This window comes from Astyanax mexicanus, chromosome 14, assembly GCF_023375975.1.
Source record: "Astyanax mexicanus isolate ESR-SI-001 chromosome 14, AstMex3_surface, whole genome shotgun sequence".
In the NCBI taxonomy this organism is placed as follows: domain Eukaryota; kingdom Metazoa; phylum Chordata; class Actinopteri; order Characiformes; family Acestrorhamphidae; genus Astyanax; species Astyanax mexicanus.
The window spans coordinates 46,628,027-46,651,201 of NC_064421.1; the positions used below are offsets into that span (position 1 = coordinate 46,628,027).

General features: G+C 38.5%; 2 protein-coding genes across 7 annotated transcripts in view; one reads left to right on the forward strand and one right to left on the reverse strand.

The window, feature by feature from the left end:
- LOC103030706 (ryanodine receptor 3-like) overlaps positions 1 to 23,175 on the forward strand; it is a 198,345-nt gene that overhangs the window by 55,886 nt on the left and 119,284 nt on the right. For all 6 annotated transcript variants that reach the window (XM_049463517.1, XM_049463519.1, XM_049463518.1 and 3 more), the window contains exons 9-21: positions 1,707 to 1,781; positions 2,446 to 2,602; positions 4,270 to 4,434; positions 4,677 to 4,798; positions 7,006 to 7,186; positions 10,039 to 10,174; positions 15,290 to 15,385; positions 15,634 to 15,752; positions 16,889 to 17,022; positions 18,029 to 18,270; positions 19,426 to 19,618; positions 20,202 to 20,418; positions 21,541 to 21,645. In XM_049463517.1, coding sequence (XP_049319474.1) covers positions 1,707 to 1,781; positions 2,446 to 2,602; positions 4,270 to 4,434; positions 4,677 to 4,798; positions 7,006 to 7,186; positions 10,039 to 10,174; positions 15,290 to 15,385; positions 15,634 to 15,752; positions 16,889 to 17,022; positions 18,029 to 18,270; positions 19,426 to 19,618; positions 20,202 to 20,418; positions 21,541 to 21,645 — 1,942 coding nt within the window. The remainder of the gene's footprint in view (positions 1 to 1,706; positions 1,782 to 2,445; positions 2,603 to 4,269; positions 4,435 to 4,676; positions 4,799 to 7,005; positions 7,187 to 10,038; positions 10,175 to 15,289; positions 15,386 to 15,633; positions 15,753 to 16,888; positions 17,023 to 18,028; positions 18,271 to 19,425; positions 19,619 to 20,201; positions 20,419 to 21,540; positions 21,646 to 23,175) is intronic.
- The window catches only part of LOC103026471 (ER membrane protein complex subunit 7), a 246,781-nt gene that overhangs the window by 18,171 nt on the left and 205,435 nt on the right, over positions 1 to 23,175 (reverse strand). The window lies entirely within an intron of this gene.

The following is a 23,175-nucleotide window of genomic DNA, read 5'->3' on the forward strand; positions in this document are numbered from 1 at the left end:
CGCACTGGATTATAAGGAGTATTATGCGACACTAGTAAGGAACAGGGGTGTCACCATGTTTTCCTTCTAATTCAGCAGCTAAACCTGTAAAGCTAAGCTAGACAGGGTTAGCAACAAACTACTGTGCGATAAACCTCACCTCTGAATGGCCGAAGAGCTAGAGCTTTGTGCAGTTAGCGGCTAAGGACCGACCACATCCAACAGGATTAACTGTGGACGCTGTAAGAGGAAGCTGTCTGAAAGGGATGTTCGGGTGCTAATCCGGATTGTATCCAATAAAAAACATAAAACCACGGCTGATCAAATCACGCAGAATTCAATGTGCACCTCAACTCTCCTGTTTCCACTAGACCTGTCCATCACCACAATCAATTATTGTGCTCTAAAACCAGGTGTTTTAGTTTCATTGTCCAACCTCTGTAAATATATCCCTCACTGCGCAAAACTCTCCTGACCTGAATGGATAAATGAGTGGGGAAAAAAGGCCACAAGGGAGGACGAGACATAAAAGGAAGGAGATTATTCTGATAGGACATCTGTGGACGCGCTGCACTCTGTGTATCAGCCTGGCTGAACAGGGTCGAGGCCGCAGCAGAGGCAGAACCTCCCTCGAGCCGCTGAGGATCTGATAGGACTCTCCATTTTCCTCCAAGTCGCCGCCGGCGTCTATTTTTAGCCGAGGCGCGTGACGCACGGTCTGCGGGATTAGGTGCCGGTTGCCAGCGTGGCTTGAGCCTCTTTTGTCGGTCCTTTGAAATTTAATCGAGGGTTTGTTTGGGTGAGAGCCTACCTCGTTTTCTGCGAGCTCTCCATATGTGTCACCTAGCGGGAGACAGCATGAGCGATATCGGCTCATCTGGCAACCCAGCCACCCATGTCAGTGATGGAACGTGCCTGTTGCATGCTAATTCGTGTTTGTGTGTGTGAATGCGTGTGTGTGTGCAGGTGTCGAAATTGACATAAAAACGACATACTGCATCCTTACGTATTTGTTGCATAGCTGATCACAGTTTGGTCCAATTTAACAAGTCCATGCATTTTCCCACTCGTTTGAGTCATTTTTCACGGAAAAAAATGGGTTTTACGAAACATTTTTTTACACCAAAACAACATACCACATCCGTATTTTGCCGAAAGAATAGTGCATTTGGTTGCATATCTGTATAAAATTTAGTCCAACTTACCATGCACATTCATTTTCCTAATTATTTGAGTCATTTTTTCATAGAAAAAAACAGGGTTTTACAAAAGGTCAAAGTTTACACCAAAATTGCATACAACGTTTGTATTTTGGCAATTTTGGTGAAAAATAAAACAAAAATAGTGCATTTGGTTGCATATCTGATCAAAGTTTGGTCCAATTTACCATGCCCATTAATTTTTCCACTCATTTGAGTCATTTTTTTATGAAAAAAAAAACAGGGTTTCACAAAAGGTCAATTTTTGTTTACACCAAAACGACATACCACATCCGTATTTTGGCGATTTTGGTGAAAAATGATACAAAAATAGTGCATTTGGTTGCATATTTGAATAAAGCTTACCAGTTTACCATGCCCATGCATTTTCCCACTCTCCCGCTGGTTTAAAGCCATTAAGCTGAGATCATAAGATGGTTACACTTGATTATTACTGCATTACTGAGGATGTTTTACTGCACATTTTCATCATATTGTCCTGTTTTTATTGTTTTTCTTTTTTTTTAGAATAGTCAACTATGAGACTGGTAAAGTAGGAGCCAAGGCCAGGTCACTATGGAGATTAGAGCCTCTTCGGATCAGGTTTGTATCTTTACCTCATAATATAGAAATAGAAATATAGATGTATCACACACAGAGTGATTTATTTTAAGTGTTTATTTCTTTTATTGTTGATGGTTATGAAGCTTACAGCCAATGAAAACCCAAAAATTAGTGTATTAGAAAATTAGAATATTATATTATTATAAGACAAATTGGTTCTTTTGGCAGTGTGGGCAGTGTGCCAAAAGTCCTGCTGGAAAATGAAATCCGCATCTCCATAAAAGTCATCAGTAGCAGAGGGAAGCTGTAAGATATGAAGTGCTGTAAGATTTTGTGGGAAAACAAAACTGCACTGACTTTAGGCTTGATAATAAAACACAGTGGATCAACACCAGCAGATGACAGACATGACTCTCCATTAAACCATCACTGATCATCAGTAAATTTTACTTTATTTCTTTTAAAGTAAATGAAGGGAGCAGAGTCTGGAGGAAGAGTGGAGAGACGCACAGTCCAAACTGCTCGAGGTCTAGTGTGAAGTTTCCACCAATCAGTGATGGTTTGGAGAGACATGTCTGATATCTGCTGGTGTTGATCCACTGTGTTATATTTAGCTCCGCCCACTGAATCAAGGATATTTTCCCCCAAAAAAGGCTTGTTTAAGCTGTGATGTATATGTAAATGTGTGTATATTTTCGGGCAGTTGGTGTGGCAGTCATATCCGCTGGGGTCAGCCGTTCCGTCTGCGTCATCTCACCACCGGTCACTACCTGGCACTGACGGACGACAGAGGACTGGTGCTGCAGGACCGAGAGAAATCAGACACCAACTCCACAGCCTTCTGCTTCAGAGCCTCCAAGGTGCCTGATTTATCTTAATTATGATTACATTTAATCAGGAATTAAACTGTATTAATGTTTAATACATTAAAAAAAAAACACAATGTAAATCAGCATCATCCAGAGACTGTAAAAAAGATGGATGCTGTGTCGCCGTTTCCATTCATTCGGGTCGGGCTGGGGCAGAAGGTTTTTTAGGGCCCGATCTAAGCTCTAGTTAAAATACACGCAGCACATTGCATGGGCTTTTTTTATTATTATTGAGATATTATTCTAATTTTGTCGTCTAGGGGAAAAGCAATGGGAGCAGCTCATTAATGACATGATTATACTGTCTCTAACAGTGCTATCAACAGTGGGCCACTCACATGCCACTCCATCTCTCCATCTCTCCATCTCTCCATCTCTCTCTCTCTCTCTCTCTTTCTCTCTCTCTCTCTGCATGTTTGTCGGCCTGCCTCTATTAGCCTGCTGTCTGTGCGCAGCTCTTGTAATTATGAGTCATCTCAAAGAGGGAGGTCAGCCCTTCTGCAGTCCTTCACCGACTCCATCTAAGTCTGTCTGCATCTTTTCCAATTGCCTGCTCAGACCTGGCATCTCCACACCTGCTGCTCGGCATAATTAACCGTGCCCTCAGAATGAAATAGCTTGTTGCGTTGTGTGATTCATAAAGATTCTTACAGTTTCTAACAACCAGAATGTGATGTTTTTAATCATTCTGTCATCTTGCTATAATATTTAATAATTTTTTTAGAAAATACAGTGCTGTGAATCAGTATTTCCCCTCTGCACTTAACAAAAAAAAGGTAAAATAATAAAAAAAAAAACTGCTTTGAACACTCTTGGCATCATTCTCTCAATGAGCTTCAAGAAGTGGGCACCTGAAATGGTTTTCCAACAGTCTTAAAGGAAGGAGTTCCCAGAGGTGTTTATTAGCACTTGTTGGATTCTTTGCCTTCTTCACTCTGTCAAATAGTCATGAAAATAAAGAAAAACGCATTAAAAAAGAGAAGGTGTGTCCAAACTTTTGACCTGTACTGTATATATTCACAAGAAATGGCCAGGAATGAGTAAAAACACATTTAACCCTTGTGTGGTGTTTTCATTTTTCATCAAATGATACTAAAAAAATATTTTTTCGAACTCAAACTCATTGGCATTGGCTCATTTTTTGTGAAAAACATATATCAAAACACATTTTCGATAAACACACACTGTACACCCCCCCCCACACACACACATTTATATTACATACAGTATGTTTGGCCAAGGGCTAATAAACATTGCTTCATTTGTAAATTTGAAACTAAACTAATTTTCTACTCATATCTTGAGTTAAATTCATTTGCTTTTACATTTTATTAAAAAACTAATAAAAAAAAAATAGTACATTTTTGAAAGAAATGTAACATAAGAAAGGTAAAGGGCAAATATTAACCATGTAAGCTGTTTATATTGCTTGTAATTTAGGTGAAGTAAGCATGTGTAAAGCATTTTAATGTAAAATTGCTTAATTTTGCTGAATTAAATACAAGTAACAAAGTAAACGAGTAACAAAAATATGAACACCACACAAGGGTTAAATGATTCAAATAAAGCAATGTTTCTGAATCTTAATGTGTATTAATAAGAACTAAGTGCCACTTATGCTCTCGTTTTTTTTTTTTTGTATTTGATCTTTTCTTCAGGAAAAGCTGGAGTCCAGTCCGAAGCGTGATATTGAGGGGATGGGGGTGGCGGAGATTAAGTACGGGGACTCGCTCTGCTTCGTCATGCACACAGCCACGGGCCTGTGGCTCTCCTACCAGGCTCCGGACGTGAAATCAACCCGTTTGGGGCCTCTCAAGAGACGAGTGAGTCACCGCTTTATATCGTGTGCGCACACTTTAGGCTTCTCCGGTCTGAGATAATCAATCCTCAGTAATGTAGTACGTGTGCACTCTGGCTTTCCCTGGATTGTCAGGTTCAATGATGTGGCCGGGCAACCCAAACTGTTTACTTCATTTACATTGATTAGAAAAACACAGGTTTGGATTTAAGTGCATCTCTTGAGAACCTCCTGTGCTCTCGCGCTCTCTCTCGCGCGCTGTTTCAGGCATGCCTGCACTCAGAAGGACATATGGACGATGGTTTTACCCTCCAGCGCTGTCAGCATGAAGAGTCGCGGGCTTCCCGCATCATCCGTAACACCACCAGACTCTTCAGCCACTTCATCAGGTACTATTGTGTTTATTGTCTGCAGTAGATAGTAAAAAATATTCAGAAAAAAACAAGGGGCAACCAGGAAAATATCTATAAAAAACTTTCTGGACCTGGACTAACCACCTCTGTGTGTAAGTAACTACAGGTTTAAATAGGATCTCCGGTGGATTTGGTGTTTTACTCTGAGAGACTCTAAGACTAGGTCAGTATAGGCTGAACTGCACTTAGCAGGGCATTATTACACATGTTGTAAAGTAACATATGACATTGCAAAGACTGTTATTAGTGTAAAAATCTCTATTTTAAAACGTTTCTAACTGTTGTTCATGTTCAGTGCTGTTAGCCAATCAGAGGTGGTATGTTTGCATGTATGAATATTCATGAGCCAGAGCCGAAATCCTGTTGTTTTTCCCTGCCCACTCCTCCACCGGACTAAAGCAGCGTTATACCGGATCACCGGAGCACTTTTTTCACAAAAAAAAAAACAGCTCATACTAGAGACCATTTAAAAATGAATAGACAATTTAAAGTGAAAGTTGATTTACTATCGCAGTGTTGTCTATTGTGGGTTTACGTCCATCCTCTCATCCTTCCAATGTCACAGCAGATTTTCATTGTGGACAAATATCAATGGGTGTCCCTCAGGGGACAGCAGTGTTTAATACCTATTAAATGGTTCTAAATCAAAGGCTTCATTCATTCCTTTCATTATTGATCTATTATTAATTCCCCTGTGTCCTGGCTGTGTAGGGGATTGTGTTGGTGTGTGTTGTCTACATATCTGTGTGTGTGTTGGTGTGTGTTCATATCTGTGTGTGTGTGTGTGTGTGTGTGTGTCTATATCTGTGCATTTGTTCACCCATGATTTATTTGAAGAGTGGAAGCACCGTGCCATGCTCTACCAATCAGGAAGAAGAGAGCAGCAGAGCATAAACTACAGATATACACACACACACACACACCACAAACACACACACACACACACACACAAACACATACACACACATTACATTACATTACATTCCACTGTCTGGCTTCAGTACAGGAATACATCTTACATCTTTTAGCTTGCAATGACACACACACACACACACATATACACACACACTTGTGAAGTTATTTATAGCAGATGAATCATGATTTAATCTGCATGAATGAACATAACTGTGGTTATAACCGTTTTCACTATGTAACATACTTATCTGTATCTTTTCCCTTTATTTATTATTATATTATTATACCATTTCACTAACGATTGAAGCATTCTGTAAAATTAATAATAATAATAATAATAATAATAATAATAATAATAATAATAATAATAATAATAATAATAATAATAATAATAATAATGAGTTAATGTATCAAAGAGAGTCGGATATCAATGTTCCTTCTTCAATTTTACATTTTGCTATCCGGTATAACGCTGCTTTAGTCCGGTGGAGGAGTGCAGGGGGTGGAGAAACGATAGGATTTTTTTGATCTTGCTCATGAATATTCATACATGCAAACATATCGCCTCTGATTGGCTGATAACAGTATTGTGAGGCAGTGAGATGGTTAAACTACAGTTAGAAACGTTTTAAAAGAAAGCCATTTTTACATTAATAACAGTCTTTGCAGTGTCATATGTTACTTTACAACATGTGCAATAATGCCCTGCTAAGTGCAGTTCAGCCTATACTGACCTAGTCTTAGAGTCTCTCAGAGTAAAACGCCAAATCCACCGGAGATCCAATTTAAACCTATACTTACTTACACACAAAGGTGGGTAATCCAGGTCCAGATAGTAAAAATCCACCCTGCCCAGGCAGTTGGAACTAAACCCATTTTTAAACCCTTTTTTTACTTTTACTTGCTTTTTTACTTTTAACTAGCGTAAACAGAACTGTTCTAAACATACACCTACCTATCTCAATTGTACTTGGCTGGTGGTGTTTTTTTTTTCCTCCATAGACTAATTCTAACCATTTTTTTCTTAGCTCTGAATTGGGAACTGGGTAAAGCATATAAGACTGATGTGTTGTTCGCACAAATAACGCAGGAATGAACTCCCATGCTGTTCCTAGCGCTAAATATTACATGAATACTAATTCACAGGTTGATGTAGACACGGTGCTTTTCCTGATCAACTCGTTTTTCACAAACAGCAAGAAAAAGAAGACTTTAGAGGAAGGACAGCAGTCCTAATGTTTGTGTCTTGTCTCGTGTTCTCCTCTCAGAGACCTGGACAGTCTGGCCGGTAAAAAACGCGTGGCCGTGCTTCTGCCCATCGAGGAGGTCCTCCAGACCCTCAATGACCTCATCACGTATTTCCAGCTTCCTGACGCCGAGCTGGAGCACGAGGAGAAACAGATCAAGCTGCGTTCCCTCAAGAACCGCCAGAACCTCTTTAAGCAGGAGGTCAGTTCCCAGTTCCCTCAGTAGCTTTTACAGTACTTTTGGCCAAATTCAGGCCATTCGACAAGATCTAATAGAACTCAGGCATTTCTCTTTGTGTGTGTGTTTGGGTGTGTGTTTTACTGTGTGTGTGTGTTTCCTTTAAAGGCAATTTTATTAAGTGGCCTTTTTAATAGTGGTCAAGTGAGTGGAATTTGCCAAGGCCCTTTTTGTCAAGAGCGGATCAATTTATTTTCTGTTGTTCCTACATCACATTGAATTTCACTGGATTGCTCCTTTTGCTGTCAGCAGTTTTTTTTTTGTTAGTTTTTTTTGTATTGGAGTTTTTCTCCACTTGACAAGAGGCTTTATATGGGTTTTTTAATGTTAAATCCAAAACTCTATCAAATTGGAGCATGTCAGAATGTTTCCTCTACTTCCAGCCTATAGTAACAGTTTTACTATATTGTAAAATAATAATTAAGTGATCCAGATTATGAAGGAACACGTAAGGAATCATGTAGTAACTTAAAAAATGTTAAACAAACTAAAATATAAATGTTAACTTTTAGCAATTGCTGAGGCTGTTAACTCTAGAGAATGTTTCCTGTACAACAGAGGAACTCTCGCTCTTCCTTTTTTGGGGAGGTCCTGATGAGTGCCAGTTTCATCATAACGTTTTTGATGTTTTTATTTGAGATTGCACTTGAGTATACGTAGGATACGTAGAGTACAATAAGTAGGGGTGGGCGATATGGCCCTAACATAATATCACGATATTTCACGATATTTTCGTGATAACGATACTCTTGGCGATATGACAAGAAAATAATAAATGAAATCATTATGTTTATATCTGTGTTTAAAGTATTTGATGTTTGTTTTGTACCTGCAGACGATTTTTAACCTTTTCAGAAGATCAGTATCACCATTTTTTCTCTGTGTAAGAAACTTCTCCATCTCTGATTAGCTTGTTTTCTTCATGAGGCACCCACAGCTGAGATTTCATTTGCCAAGTTCTGTTGCTTCTGTTTTTGCTTTTTGTTTGTTTCTATTATGTTACATTTAAAATATATAGTTTGAATATGATTAATCTTTTGAGATTTTTTAATTTTTTACTGAACTGAATTGAGTGTTCACACTGAACCATCAACCGTAAGATTTTCATCTACATATTATATAAAAGAGGAATGGCATAGATTCTTACTAACTGACACTGGATATTTAATAAACCCAATATAGTAAAAAAAAATAGTCTAACGAATTTCAAAAGATAAAAAATGAAAAACTCAATACAACTGTAGAAAAATTAAATTAAGTAAACTAATATTACAAAATATTAAAATATTAGCATTAGCATTAGCCGTTAATCGCAATTTCCTTGTTCAGAGGTGAGTATTATCAGCTTGTAGCCTGCTGCTAACCCCGGCTAGCACTGCTGGAGCATCATTAGCATTAGTCGCTATCCTTGTTAGCTCAGAGGTGAGTATATTGGACTGTAATCTGTGCATTTACTGTGTTAAAACAAGCTACGTAAGACGAACCACTATAGCTATTATTTTCCCGGTTAGCCGCTAATGTTAATGCTGATCCTCCAGTCTTAGTGCTGGAGAAATTTGGGAATCTAAGCTTACTGTAAATAAATAAAAGCTCTTTACTCACACAAATAAACAGTTTTTAGTAGAGAAATCTGTGTAGATTAGCATCCAGTGCTCGTTTTTTTTTATTTTAGTTTTGTTTATTTATCTTAGCTTTATTTAATTAATTAGTTACCCCCTGAATTATTACCTGTTGAATTAGATGTTAATTATGGTGGCATTTAAAAATGCGCTATATAATCCAGTGTGCCTCATGTATTAAAATAGACCACATTTATCGATAGTGCACCTTATAATCCGATGCGCTTTATAGTGCGGAAAATACGGTTGATATAAAATATCTATGCAATAGCTATGCAAGTATTTCATTAGCTACTTTTTAATTATTACATTTATTTATTTAAGTACTTAAGTATGATTAGGGGGCGCCGAGAGGTCCATGAGCGGAAGGTTGCAGGTTCGAATCCCCCTCATGCACCTTTGCCATCAAGCTGCCGGCGCTCAGAGGGAGCACAATTGGCCCTGCTCCCTCCGGGTGGGTACAGTAGATGGCGCTCTCTCCCCACATCACTCCTAGGGTGATGTCTGCAGCACAGGGCGTCTGTGAGCTGATGTATCAGAACCGAGTCGCTGCTGTGCTTTCCTCCGAGCGTTAGCGCTGTGATGCTACTCTGCAATGCTACAGCATCAGCAACAGCTCAAAAAGAAGTGGTGGCTGACTTCACGTATTCATGTATCGGAGGAGGCATGTGTTAGTCTTCGCCCTCCTGGTGTGTTGGGGCATTACTAGTGATAGAGGGAGTCCTAATTAACGAGTGGGTTGGGTAATTGGCCGTGTAAATTGGGGAGAAAATGGGAAAAATTTGAAATAAAATTATTTTTTTTTAAAAAGTATCATTAAAGTAATATAGAACCCTAACTTTTTTATCCGTGGTCTGTTGAATTCATTATCTCATTCAGTGTTGGCATTAGTGAATCTCTCGTGGTTAAACTGACGGTGAGGAGGGCTTCCTCCTCCAGCTTATCTTTTATTCAGTGTGTGCCGGCATAAATTTTTCATTGTTGATGGCTAACATAAGGCTAGCTGAGGAGCTGTAAATTATCTTCAGGTTGTTCGGTTTTTCACGGCGCTTGCTTTATGCCGAGGCTATGATGACCGGGCCCCTGAGGGCCACAGCTCACACCTCGCACAGTGCAGTGAGCAATGAGCGCACCGCAGGTTAAAGAGAGCACATATGTCTCTCTCTCTCACTCTACCTCTCTCTCTCTTTTTACTAGGGGATGCTGACTCTGGTGTCTAACTGCATCGATCGCTTGAGTGTGTACAACAGCGCCGCACACTTTGGAGAGTGTGCAGGAGAAGAGGCGGGAGCCGCCTGGAAAGACATCCTCAACCTGCTGTACGAGCTGCTGGGTAAGAAAGCTGATGAGCGAGATCATTCCAGATGATACAGATTACATTACATTACATTACATTTGGCAGACGCTTTTGTCCAAAGCGACTTACAATAGTCAAGTACAATGTAAAATAAGTTTAAAGGTAAAACATCTTTGGATAGGGATAAAAGGAGGTCAAAGGGGAATAATAGGATAGAGGAGTGAAGGAGAGGAAGAAGGAAATGAGGTTAGAAGTAGTTAGTGTGTTAGAGGTGTTAAGAGAGTAAGAGCTCTTTGAAGAGCTCTGTCTTCAGGAGTTTATTATTAAAGATAGTGAGAGATTCTCCTGATCTGGTAGTGGAAGGTAGTTTGTTCCACCATTGGGGAACTCTGTATGAGAACAGTCTGGATTGCTTTGTGTGAATGTTTGTTTGGCAAAGCGAGGCGACGTTCATTGGAGGAGTGCAGCGGGCGGGAGGTAGCGTAAGCCTTCAGGAGCGAGTGCAGGTAGGAAGGAGCCTGTTCTGTATCACTTTGTAGGCGATTGTAAGAGCTTTGAATTTGATGCGAGCATCAACTGGTAGCCAATGGAGCTCAATGAGCAGCGGGGTGACATGTGCCCGTTTTGGCTGGTTGAAGACCAGACGTGCTGCTGCGTTCTGGATCATCTGGAGTGGTTTTACTACACAGGCCGGGAGGCCAGTTAGCAGGGCATTGCAGTAGTCGAGGCGTGAGATGACGACCGCTTGCACCAGGAGTTGGGTGGCCTGTTGCATCAAGAACGGTCTAATTTTGGTTGGTCATCAACCAGAACACCCAGGTTCCTAGCAACCTTTGTCGGTGAGAGAGAGAGAGAGAGTCGATACTTATAGAGAATTTGTGTTGAAAAGATGGTTTTGCTGGTATAACCAGAAGTTCAGTCTTTGAGAGATTTAATTGAAGGTGATGCTCCTTCATCCAGATGTGGTAGAAGGTGTGACATTGATGTGCAATGGTGTCGAAAGAGTTTTAGTGCAGTTTTCTTAAAGTGCAATGCACATTCACGTTTAACAGCAAAGGTGTGAAAAAAAGTATTGACATTTATTACATCATACATTAATTACTTCTTAATTTTAAATAGGGGTTTAAAATACGTCTGTAGAAGTTGAAGCGTCAACTCAAGCTTTTTACTCTTTAAGTAAAAGTGTGAAAGTACTGGTTTCAAAACTACGTAGAGAGATCCCATTATATCGTTTTTTTATTCATATTAATATGTCTAGTTGTGTCTCTAGTATGAATGAATGCTATGTGAGCTGTTGGTTTTTGTGAAAAAAAAAAATGCTCCGGTGATCCGGTATAACACTGCTTTGGTCCTGTGGAGGAGTGGGCAGAGAGAAACAATAGGATTTCAGCTCTTGCACATGAATATTCATAAATGCAAACATATCGTCTCTCATTGGCTGACAGCACTGCGAGGCAGTGAGACGAACAACGTTTAGAAATGTTTGAAAATAAAGACATTTTTACACTAATAACAAGCTTTGCAATGTCATATGTTACTTTATAACATGTGTAATAATGCCCTGCTAAGTGCAGTTCAGCCTATACTGACCTAGTCTTAGAGTCTCTCAGAGTAAAACGCAAAATCCACCGGAGATCCTATTTAAACCTATAGTTACTTACACACAGAGGTTGGTAGTCCAGGTCCAGGTTTTTACATTTAACTAGTGTAAACAGAACCGTTCTAAACATACACCTACCTATCTCTATAGTACTTGTCTGGTGGTGTTTTTCCTCCATAGACAAATTCGAACCATTTGTTTCTTAGCTCTGAATCACTGGGTAAAGTATATAAACACTGATGTGTTATTCGCACAAATAACACAGGAATGAACTGCCATGCTGTTATTTAGCTCCTACCTGACGAGACGGCGTCGCTGCCCGGCTTTAACTTTGCCTGTGGGCCGTCAAGAGCCAAGGTGGGCGGAGCCATGAATACTAATTCACGGGTTGACATAGACTCTGTACTTTTCCTGATCGACTCGTTTTTTGAACGTTTTTATCGAGGGTGAGGAACAGTTTAATTTGGAGCATCCATATACAACTCAAATAGACCTATTTTATTTCACAAAGAACAAGAAAAATCAGGAGATTGCTGGTTAGAATCCCGTTCATGCAGCTTGCCATCAGCTTGCGGAGACCTGACAGAGCACAATTGGCCTTGCTCTCTCTGGGTGGGTAGATGGTGCTCTCTAACAGAGTTTCATTTCATTGCTTCAGAAAGTTAAAAGTTTAATAAGAAAACTATTACCCACACACACACACACACACACACCTTTATACGACCATTGAAATGTTGTGAGTGGTTTCATTGTGTAGTAAAAGTGAAAGTCTGCAGTGCACTCTCTTTCCTGTGGTGTGACTGAGTGGTGATTTATCTCAGGTGTCACTCTCAGCTCTTAAAATGCTCCTGAACATCTTTAAAATGATGGGTTTTCAGGTGGAGCTGTAGATGTGAGAGTGGTGACTCGTATTTTCCTCTTATTAGACAGTTTTACAGTTAAAGAACAATGGAATTGGTTTGGTAGAGCAGTGAGGTAAACAGTCTAGATAGTCTAGTCTCTTGTGATTCGTTAAATACATGTTAAAGTTTTTCATGACACTTTTTTCACTTTGCTAAATATTGGGCAAACACTTCCTGCAGTAATCAGCCTATTGGTAATGCAATGTTATTATAAACATTTTTAAGAGACTATAAACTTGGAGCAGACTTACAGATATACAACTGTGGGTAACACTTGTGTTTAGAACCAAACAGATAATATTTTCTCCTCCTCTTGAACTCAAAACATTTTAATAAACAGCTATAATAGAACTGTGGCATAATCAGAATAATACACTCGAGGTTCATGCTATAACATGTAATATTGGCACTGCTGTGCTGACCTACGGCACTCCCTCTTGTGTATTATTGCTTAATTATGTGACACTAGTAAGGAACAGGGGTGTCACCATGTTTTCCTTCTAATTTAGCAGACTGTAAAGCTAAGCTAAGTTAAGTAAACAAAACTGTAATTAAGTCAAACAAGTGCTGGATGTTAATCTACACAGATTTCTCTCTTAAAAAACTGTATTTACTTGGGTGAGTAAAGCGCTTCTGTTTGTTTACAGTAAGCTTAGATGTCCAGATTTCCTCTAAGGCTGGGTGCAGCAGCATTAGGATTAGCATTAGCGACTAGCCACTAGCGCTAGCTGTGGCCACTGGCTAATGCTGCCCAGACAGAGGACTACACTGAGGAACCTTGAGTGTTCCAGGCTACAAGCTCGCAGATAATACTCACCTCTGAATGGCGAAAGGGCTAGTGCTTAGCACGGTTAGTATGTAATGCTAATGCTGCTCCAGCAGTGCTAGCCGGGGTTAGCAGAAGACTACAGCTTGAGTTTGAGAACTAAACTGTAACTCTTGAGTGGATTTACTGCTCCCTAATTACTCATTAATACCTGACTGGTAGAATTTATACATGAGGAGCACTGGATTATTAGGCACATTGATGATTTTTGGGAAAATTTAAGGATTTTAAGCGCACATTATAGTGCAAAAAATACGGTAACATGTTTATAGGAGTCATGCTGATCCTCCTCTCAGCAGATGGCCGGCCTTTGAATCATCACTGTCTGTGGTGGCAGCTGATGTCCTTTCAGTCATCTGGAATAACCTGGACTCTGCTGTCCCTATTCCACACTTCACTTACACAGCATCACCTGTGGCACAGCTCTCTCTCTCTCTCTCTCTCTCTCTCTCTCTGTCTCTGTGTTTGATGTGAGCTGCCGTCGCCTGTTTCTCGGCATGCTAATGCAGACGAGGCTCAGCAGAATCTCTGAGGCTCTGAAGCTCTGAGGCTCATCTCAAACCAAACGGTGGCGTCTGATTGCCGGACCGTCCCTCTCTCAGAACCGTGTCCTTCACACTGCATACGGAGAGAGTGATTAGCCCGAGCTGAGGAGGGAGAATTAGCGTGCCGCCCACGTCTCGGCTGCGGTCCTTCACCCCCTCGGGCACGTGCACGCTCACGCGCACTCACACTCACACGCGAACACTTGTGTGTCACTTTAGTCCTAACCCAATTTGGGATGCATCTTCTGTCCTCCGCTCCCCATCTGCCACAGCTAGGTGACCTTGTCAGGATGCTTAAAGTGTGCATCCTCCCTCCTCACTAGAGTCAAGACCTCCTTCTTTAAAATGTATATTAATGTATTGCAATTAATATACATGAAAGCTCAGCTGCCTGAAGCTGATGCTGATGCCCTTGGAAGGAAACTTACCAAGGTAATGAATGAGGTAATGTTTTAACGATGTTTGATAAAATAAAATAAAATGATTTGTTGTCTTGAATTTGTATGATTTTAAACTGGATATCAGTTTAAATGATATAATGATATAATGATGTAATAAATCAGTGGAAATGCATTAGGGGTGTCACGATTCTCTAAATCCTCGATTCGTTTTTATTTTCCGATTTTAGGGTCACGATTCGGTTCTCGATTTTCTTTTTTTTTTTTACTTTTACTTTTTACAATTTTCTTTATTTATTTAATTATTGTTTTAGATTAGATTCCACTTTATTGTCATTGTGCAGTGTACAAGTACAGAGCCAATGAAATGCAGTTAGCATCCAACCAGAAGTGCAATATACAGTGTTATTTACATAAAGTGCATAGATATAAGTACATATACATAAGTATAAATATATAAATATACAATATACAATGAGATCTACAGAAGTATCTTACATAAAATGCAATATGGATGTGCAGGTAGCAGCAATACAGTTTGAGGTATAAAGTGTAGAGCAGTGTAAACAGTGGAATACTGTATTGTATACAGACAATATATACATGAGTGGAATAAATACCAAACTACTGTGTAAATGAGCATATAGTAATATGTTGGCAAATATAAATAAAGTGCAATAATAGTACAGAGGGTGCAAGGTTATATATATATATATATATATATATATATATATATATATATATATATATATATATGAAAATGATATACATGAAAATTTGCATTAATGAAAATCCCATGCTTTATCGCTTGAACGTTGACAGCTCTAGTTGTAATTTATTTGATATATTGCATTTTTTTAATCAATTATTTATTTTTTAGCTGCCTTGATACGGGGAAATAGGAACAATTGCACACAGTTCTCCCAAAACCTGGACTGGCTGGTCAGTAAGCTGGAGAGATTGGAGTCATCCTCAGGTAGGACAAGACACTGCATATATATATATATATATATATATGTCAGGATAATATACTTGATTTAACTTGATCTTGTCAGTGTGTAACTCCACACACCTACACAGAATCAGCTTTGAAGTGCAGTTATACACTCTGGAGTATTCCTGCACCTTGTTTGAAGCCCAGTCCTCACTGTGCTCTTCTCTCTCTCTCTCCTCTTCCTGCTGCCTCTGTTCCGCTGGGCTGTAATGACTGACTCTGGGCCTCAGGGATTCTGGAGGTCCTGCACTGCATCCTAATCGAGAGCCCGGAGGCTCTCAACATCATTCAGAGAGGACATATCAAGTCAATCATCTCTCTGCTGTACAAACACGGACGCAATCACAAGGTTAGCCTCCCATATCTCCTCATACTGGCAGCAGTTTTTGACATGTGAATAGATTTAAATAGATTTAAACAGATTTTATATAAAAAAATATTAAGAGACTAGTCAGTTTCTCTGATTTTGCTATTTATAGGTTTGTGTTTGAGTTAAATGAACATTGTTGTTTTATTCTATAAACTACAGACAACATTTCTCCCAAATTCCAAATAAAAATATTCTCATTTACATCATTTATTTGCAAAATTTTAAAATGAGAAATTACTAAAATAACAAAAAAGATGCAAAGCTTTCAGACTTAAAATAATGAAAATAAAGAAAACAAAATCATATTCATAAAGTTTTAAAAGTTTTTTTTCATGCATCTTGGCATGTTCACCTCCACCAGTCTTACACACCGCTTTTGGATAACTTCAGCAGTTCAGTTTGGTGGTTTGGTGGCTTGTGATCATTCATCTTCCTCTTGATTATATTTCAGAGGTTTTCAATTTGATAAAATCAAAGAAACTCATCATTTTTGTGCTCTCTTTCACTTTTCAAATTTTTGCCCCAAAACTATAAACCAGAGTAGCTATGAATCCTTATAATGTGACCTATAGCACAGAATAATAATCTTGGCTGGAGACCCTTATCCACTGTCCAACCCACAACCAAGATGGTGACTAACGCTCCACCACGGGATGAATAAATGGCTGAAATAAGGAAAAAGATGCAGAGCTTTCAGACCTCAAATAATGCAAAGAAAACAAGTTCATATTCATAAAGTTTTAAGAGTTCAGAAATCAATATTTGGTGGAATAACCCTGGTTTTAATCATCTTGGCATCATGTTCTCCTCCACAAGTCTTACACACTGCTTTTGGATAACTTTATGCTGAAAATGATCCACCATCCAACTAATACATGCTTTGTGGTGGTCCTTTGGGGTCCTGACCATTAAAGAACAGAGATAAGAAAGGAAAGGAGCATGATAAAGTATGCATAGAATTGGTGGGAATGTAGTCTATAGTTAAAAACTACAAAATGCTCCTGTATGCTTAGTAATGCTAAAAATAAGTAGGATACGTAGGATAAGATATTTATGCAGTTATGTTGAATATTAAATGATTACCATCATGGTATTTTCTGTTTGTGTATCCTCAGATCTTAGATGTGCTTTGCTCTCTGTGTGTTTGTAATGGAGTGGCTGTGAGAGCCAATCAGAACCTCATTTGTGATCACCTGCTCCCAAAGCGAGACCTGCTACTCCAGACGCGTCTGGTCAATGATGTACAAAGGTAAAGAGTCTTTTTTTTTTTAGTAAGCAACGTGGCAAATAATGTAGTTACTATATATCTATATACTATATAATTACTATAAAATCTGTGTTGATTAACATCCAGCACTCGTTTGACTTTAATTTTATTTTTTTTTTTAAGAATTACACTTTTGTTTAAATGACTTTTACCCAGCGGTGAGACCTGCTAAGTTAGAAAGAAGAAAAACATGACCAGACCCCTGTTCCTTACTAGTGTTGCTTAATGTGCCTTATAATCCGGTGCGCCTTATGAATGAAAATAGACCATACAAAAATAGACGTTTATTAATAGAGCGCCTTATAGTGCGTACAGACTGATTTGTATCCAATGTATAGTGTAAATTTACATTTTTAGCATATACAGTACAGGCCAAAAGTTTGGACACACCTTCTTTGTCTCTTTTTCAATGCGTTTTTTTTGTTATTTTCATGACTATTTACATTGTAGATTCTCACTAAAGGCATTAAAACTATGCCTTTTACTTAACAAAAAATATATAATATAACTGAAAAGACATGTTTTATATTCTAGTTCAAAATAGCCCCCCTTTGCTCTGATTACTGCTTTGCACACTCTTGGCATTCTCATTCTCTCAATGAGCTTCTTTAAGAGGTGGCCACCTGAAATGAAAAGTTTTCCAACAGTCTTGAAGGAAGGAAGGAGTTCCCAGAGGTGTTTGTTTATTAGCACTTGTTGGCTCTTTGTCTTCTTCACTCTGTGAAGCTCCAGCTCACCCCAAACCTTAAATCTGGATTGGGTTCAGGTCCGGTGACTGTGGAGGTTCAGCTCATTTTTTATTGTTAAGAACATAAAACTCCACGTGTGTTCATTCATAGTTTTGATAGTTCTTCAGTGAGAATCTACAATGTAAATATCAGTCATGAAAATAATAAAGAAAATGCATTAAAAAAGAGAAGGTGTGTCCAAACTTTTGGCCTGTACTGTATTAGTATTTTACTATAATTTCTTACCTTCATACCTGCAGCATGAGACCCAACATCTTTCTGGGTGTGAGGGAGGGCTCAGCTCAGTATAAGAAGTGGTACTTTGAGCTGATGATCGACCAGGTGGAGCACTTCATGACCAGCGAGCCGTCTCACCTGCGGGTCGGGTGGGCCTCCACCAAAGGCTACGCCCCCTACCCGGGGGGTGGAGAAGGCTGGGGTGGGAATGGAGTTGGGGACGACCTCTACTCGTACGGCTTTGATGGACTGCACTTGTGGTCAGGTATAGTATATATATATATAGTTTAATATAGTTTAATCAGTTTTTGGTGTAATTGTGGATAGGCCTGTCACAACAATTGCAATATCGATTTATCGACAAATAACTAACAAAAGACCTCAATAATTTTTGATAATTGTGATATCATCTATTGTGTTTATTTGTTTGTTTGTTTGTTCACATATATAACAGTGAACAGTATTTTAGACAGTCATTCTTCTATAGTTGTGACTCCATAACATACACACTGTGTGGACTGAAGTAGGTAAATAAATAAGTATATAATTCCCAAGCTAATTATAATAATAAATAATTAATTCATTTTTTTGCTGTCTTTAAAAAGTGTATTTTTTTTTCTCTCTTCCCCTCTCTTTTTTCTCTTGTGGTTTACAAATTGTTCAGTTATTATTATTGTTATTATTATTATTGTTATTATTAATTCTCTTTTTTCTATGTATTTTTTTTCTCTTCCCCCTTTTCTCCACTATCCCCCACTTTTTATTTTTTATTTTATATATATATATATATATATATATATATATATATGTATATTTGTTATTATTATTGTTATTATTATTATTACTTTTTTTCTCTCCCCCTTTTTTCTATTATTATTATTATTATTTTATTATTATTATTATTATTATTATTATTATTATTATTATTATTATTATTATTATTTATTTTTTTTTTTTTCCTCACAATGCCCACAGTACCAAAAAACTTTGCATAAACACTAATAAACAATAAAGTTAAATTGGTCCTCCGAAGAGGAGGGGTGGTGACGGGCAAAAGAAAAAAAAGAAAAAAAAAAGAAAAAAAAAAGTGTATAAATGCTTTTTATGCTATTCTGTTATCATTATGTCAGTGGAATTTAATAGTCTTAAAATTACAAAAATATTGTGTATCGCAATCATTTCTGAGACAATATATCGTCCTCAAATAAATCTTATCGTGACAGGCCTAGTTGTGTTTTTTTTCACTTCATGTAGTGTTTTCAAGCGCATTACAAGTGAATTACATTAAATTCAGTTGACATCTCAGCATGTGGCTATTAAATACTGTTTATTGTCTCCTCTATGATGGTTTCAGACTGTGTTTCTATCTGTGTGTGTGTTTGTGTGTGTGTGTGTGTGTGTGTGTGTTTCTCTCCCGCAGGGCGAATTCCGCGAACAGTAGCCTCAGTAAACCAGCACATACTCACCTCAGATGATGTGGTCAGCTGCTGTTTGGACCTGGGTGTTCCCAGCATCTCCTTCAGGATTAATGGTCAGCCTGTGCAGGGCATGTTTGAAAACTTCAACACAGATGGCCTCTTCTTCCCCGTGGTCAGCTTCTCTGCTGGGGTCAAGTATGTCTCTTATTATGCAATATTATGTGTGTGTGTGTTTGTGTCTGTGTGTCTGCTACAGTCTAGACAGGCATTTATAAAAAAATTAAATAAAAATATAGGGGTTGGACAATGAAACTGAAACACCAATGCACACAACATTATGGGAGACATACCAGAGTTCAAAAGAGGACAAATTGTTGGTGCACGTCTTGCTGCCGCATCTGTGACCAAGACAGCAAGTCTTTGTGATGCATCAAGAGCCACGGTATCCAGGGTAATGTCAGCTCAGCATACCACCAAGAAGCACCAACCACATCCAACAGGATTAACTGTGGACGCTGTAAGAGGAAGCTGTCTGAAAGGAATATTCGGGTGCTAACACGGATTGTATCCAAAAAACATAAAACCACGGCTGATCAAATCACGCAGAATTCAATGTGCACCTCAACTCTCCTGTTTCCACCAGAACTGTCCGTCACCACAATAAATTATTGTGGTCTAAAACCAGGTGTTTCAGTTTCACTGTCCAATCCCTGTACAGAGATTTGCTCAGAGCATGCTCAGCCAAAGTCCACTCATCTGACCTTCCTCTGTTCGGCAGGGTGCGCTTCCTTTTAGGCGGTCGCCATGGAGACTTCAAGTTCCTGCCTCCGTCAGGTTACGCGCCATGCTACGAGGCGCTGCTGCCCAAAGAGAAGATGCGCGTTGAGCCGGTGAAAGAGTACAAGAGAGACGTGGACGGAGTGAGAGACCTGCTGGGAAACACACAGTTCCTTTCCCAGGCTTCATTCATACCCACACCAGTGGACACCTCTCAGGTCAATAACTACACACACACACACACACACACAAATGCACACACAAGCTGGGAACATCTGTTACCATCTGAACTCACAAACTTGCTGGTATTCAAGAGAATTTAGAGAGCACTTCAGTTTCTGAATCAGTTTCTCTGATTTTGCTATTTATAGGTTTATGTTTGAATAAAATGAACATTGTTGTTTTATTCTTTAAACTACAGACAACATTTCTCCCAAATTCCAAATAAAAATATTCTCATTTAGAGCATTTATTTACAGAAAATGAGAAATGGCTAAAATAACAAAAAAAATGTTCAGAGCTTTCAAACCTCAAATAATGCAAAGAAAACAAGTTCATATTTATAAAGTTTTAAGAGTTCAGAAATCAATATTTGGTGGAATAACCCTGGTGGTTTTTAATCACAGTTTTTTTCATGCATCTTGGCATCATGTTCTCCTCCACCAGTCTTACACACTGCTTTTGGATAACTTTATGCTGCTTTTCTCCTGGTGCAGAAATTCAAGCAGTTCAGTTTGGTGGTTTGATGGTTTGTGATCATCCGTCTTCCTCTTGATTATATTCCAGAGGTTTTTAATTTGGTAAAAAAAAACACAGAAAAGAGTAAATAAAAGTTAGTTTTTTTGGCTAAATATTTTTTTTTATTATTTGGGACATAAAACTGTTATAAAAAGAACTAATAAAACACAAATGTTACAATATCATTAATGACTTTAAGATAAATGGCAATACTGATAATAAACCCCTTATAAACAAAAAAAAAAAATGCGAAATAAAATAAGTTGACAGACATATATTTTGGGCTAGTTTAGGCTTCTAAAGGGCGAGTTTTGGCTGGATATTTTTGGTAGATCTGGCAACCCTGCCTACATTAATGTTGCTGAGCTTTTAGGAAAATATTATGAAATGAAACATCAATTTAAAAATCTTAGTTTACTCAACACTGTCAAAGATTAAATGTATTAAAAGTAGTATATTACTGCACATTTATTTCTTCTTCTGGCCCCCAACAAGAAAAGTTTAGACACCCCTGGTTTAATAGCTAAGTGGACAGTTTATAAATGTGAGTGATTCACTGATTCGCTGATTATCTGATTATCTGATTATCTGTTATGTTACAGATCGTTATGCCTCCTCACCTGGAGAAAGTGCGCGACAGGCTAGCTGAGAACATCCATGAGCTCTGGGCCATGAACAAGATTGAGCTCGGCTGGTCTTATGGCAAGGTACCTACTCTCACAGACGTGAAAATATATACTGTATATATTCATAATACTGACAGCTTATAGCTCATATCATCTTAACACACCTCCATACATTTTAGTTCTGACCAGAATTTAGCCATGCACCCTGTAGTTGAAACATGTATCGTATTTTTCGCACTATAAGGCTCACTTAAAATCCTTTAATTTTATGTATGAATTCGACCAGTCAGGATATAAGGATCAGCTAGCACTGCTGGAGCAGCATTAGCATTAGCCGCTAACCACACTAAGCTCTAGCTCTTTTGCCATTCATCGGTAAAGATATCGGATTTTAGTCTGCATATGTATTGAGTTAAAAAAAAGCTACGTGGGACGAAGCGCTAACTGATATCGCTCAGGCTTACCGGAACACTCAGGGTTAATCAGTGTAGCGCTGTCAGGCAGCATTTACAAGCGCTAATGTTTAGCTGCTAATGCTAATGCTGCTGCACCGAGCCTTAATGGAAATCTGGAAATCTAAGCTTATTGTAAATAAACAGAAGCACTTTACTCAACCAAATAAATAGTTTTCAGGAGGGAAATCTGTGGAGATTAACATCCAGTGCTTGATTGACTTTAAAAGATTTTTTTTGTTAAGAATTACAGTTTTGTTTACTTAGCTTAACTTAGCTTTACCGAATTAGAAGGAACCCCTGTTCCTTACTAGTTTCGCAAAATGTGCCTTATAATTTGTTACGCCTTATAGTGCGAAAAATACTGTACAATAAAAAAAAAATCTTCAGTTATTACACATCAGAAGCACTTTTGTCCTTAGTTTGTAACTTTATCATCATTTTTACGTGAGAAAAACCTGCTCAGCACCTCGTTTTGCTTTCTCTTTTATAATTTGCTGTTCAAAATAAAACAGAAGGTAAGTGAAAATAATAAGATCATCTTGTTTCTTCATGCTGTTGAATCTCTATTGTGTCCATTTCAGTTTCCATATACAGAAGATTAGTCAGTTCAGTCATTTCTCCCATGTTGTGCATCATTGATATGATCTGAAGTGTGATTGATTTACTCAGAACTAAAGGGCTCAATGTGTGACGCCTCGCATACTGCCAATTTCTGTTCTATTAATTTATATCAATCTGCTTTTTTAATCTACGCATGTCTGTAAAACTGGACTCATTTATAAAAGATAAAGCCAGAAGTATGTGGACATCCTCTCTGTATGTTTTTATTGAACATTTAGTTTTAAATCAGTGATGGTTAATGTAGAGTATGTCCCCATTTAACTGCAATAACCTAAAAAAGAAATCCAGTGTGAAATGGACTTGGGTTTAGTGAAACTCTCAGTGACACAACTGTCTGTCTCTCCCTCTCTCTCTCTCTCTCTCGCGCTGTCTGTCTCTCCCTTTCTTTCACTCACGCTGTCTCTTCCTCTCTCTCACTTGTAATGTTTGTCTCTCCCTCTCTCTCACTCATGCTGTCTATCTCTCCCGTTCTCTCTCTCGCGGTCTCTTGCTAACTCATGCTGTCTCTCTGTCTCTCTCACTTACGCTGTATCTC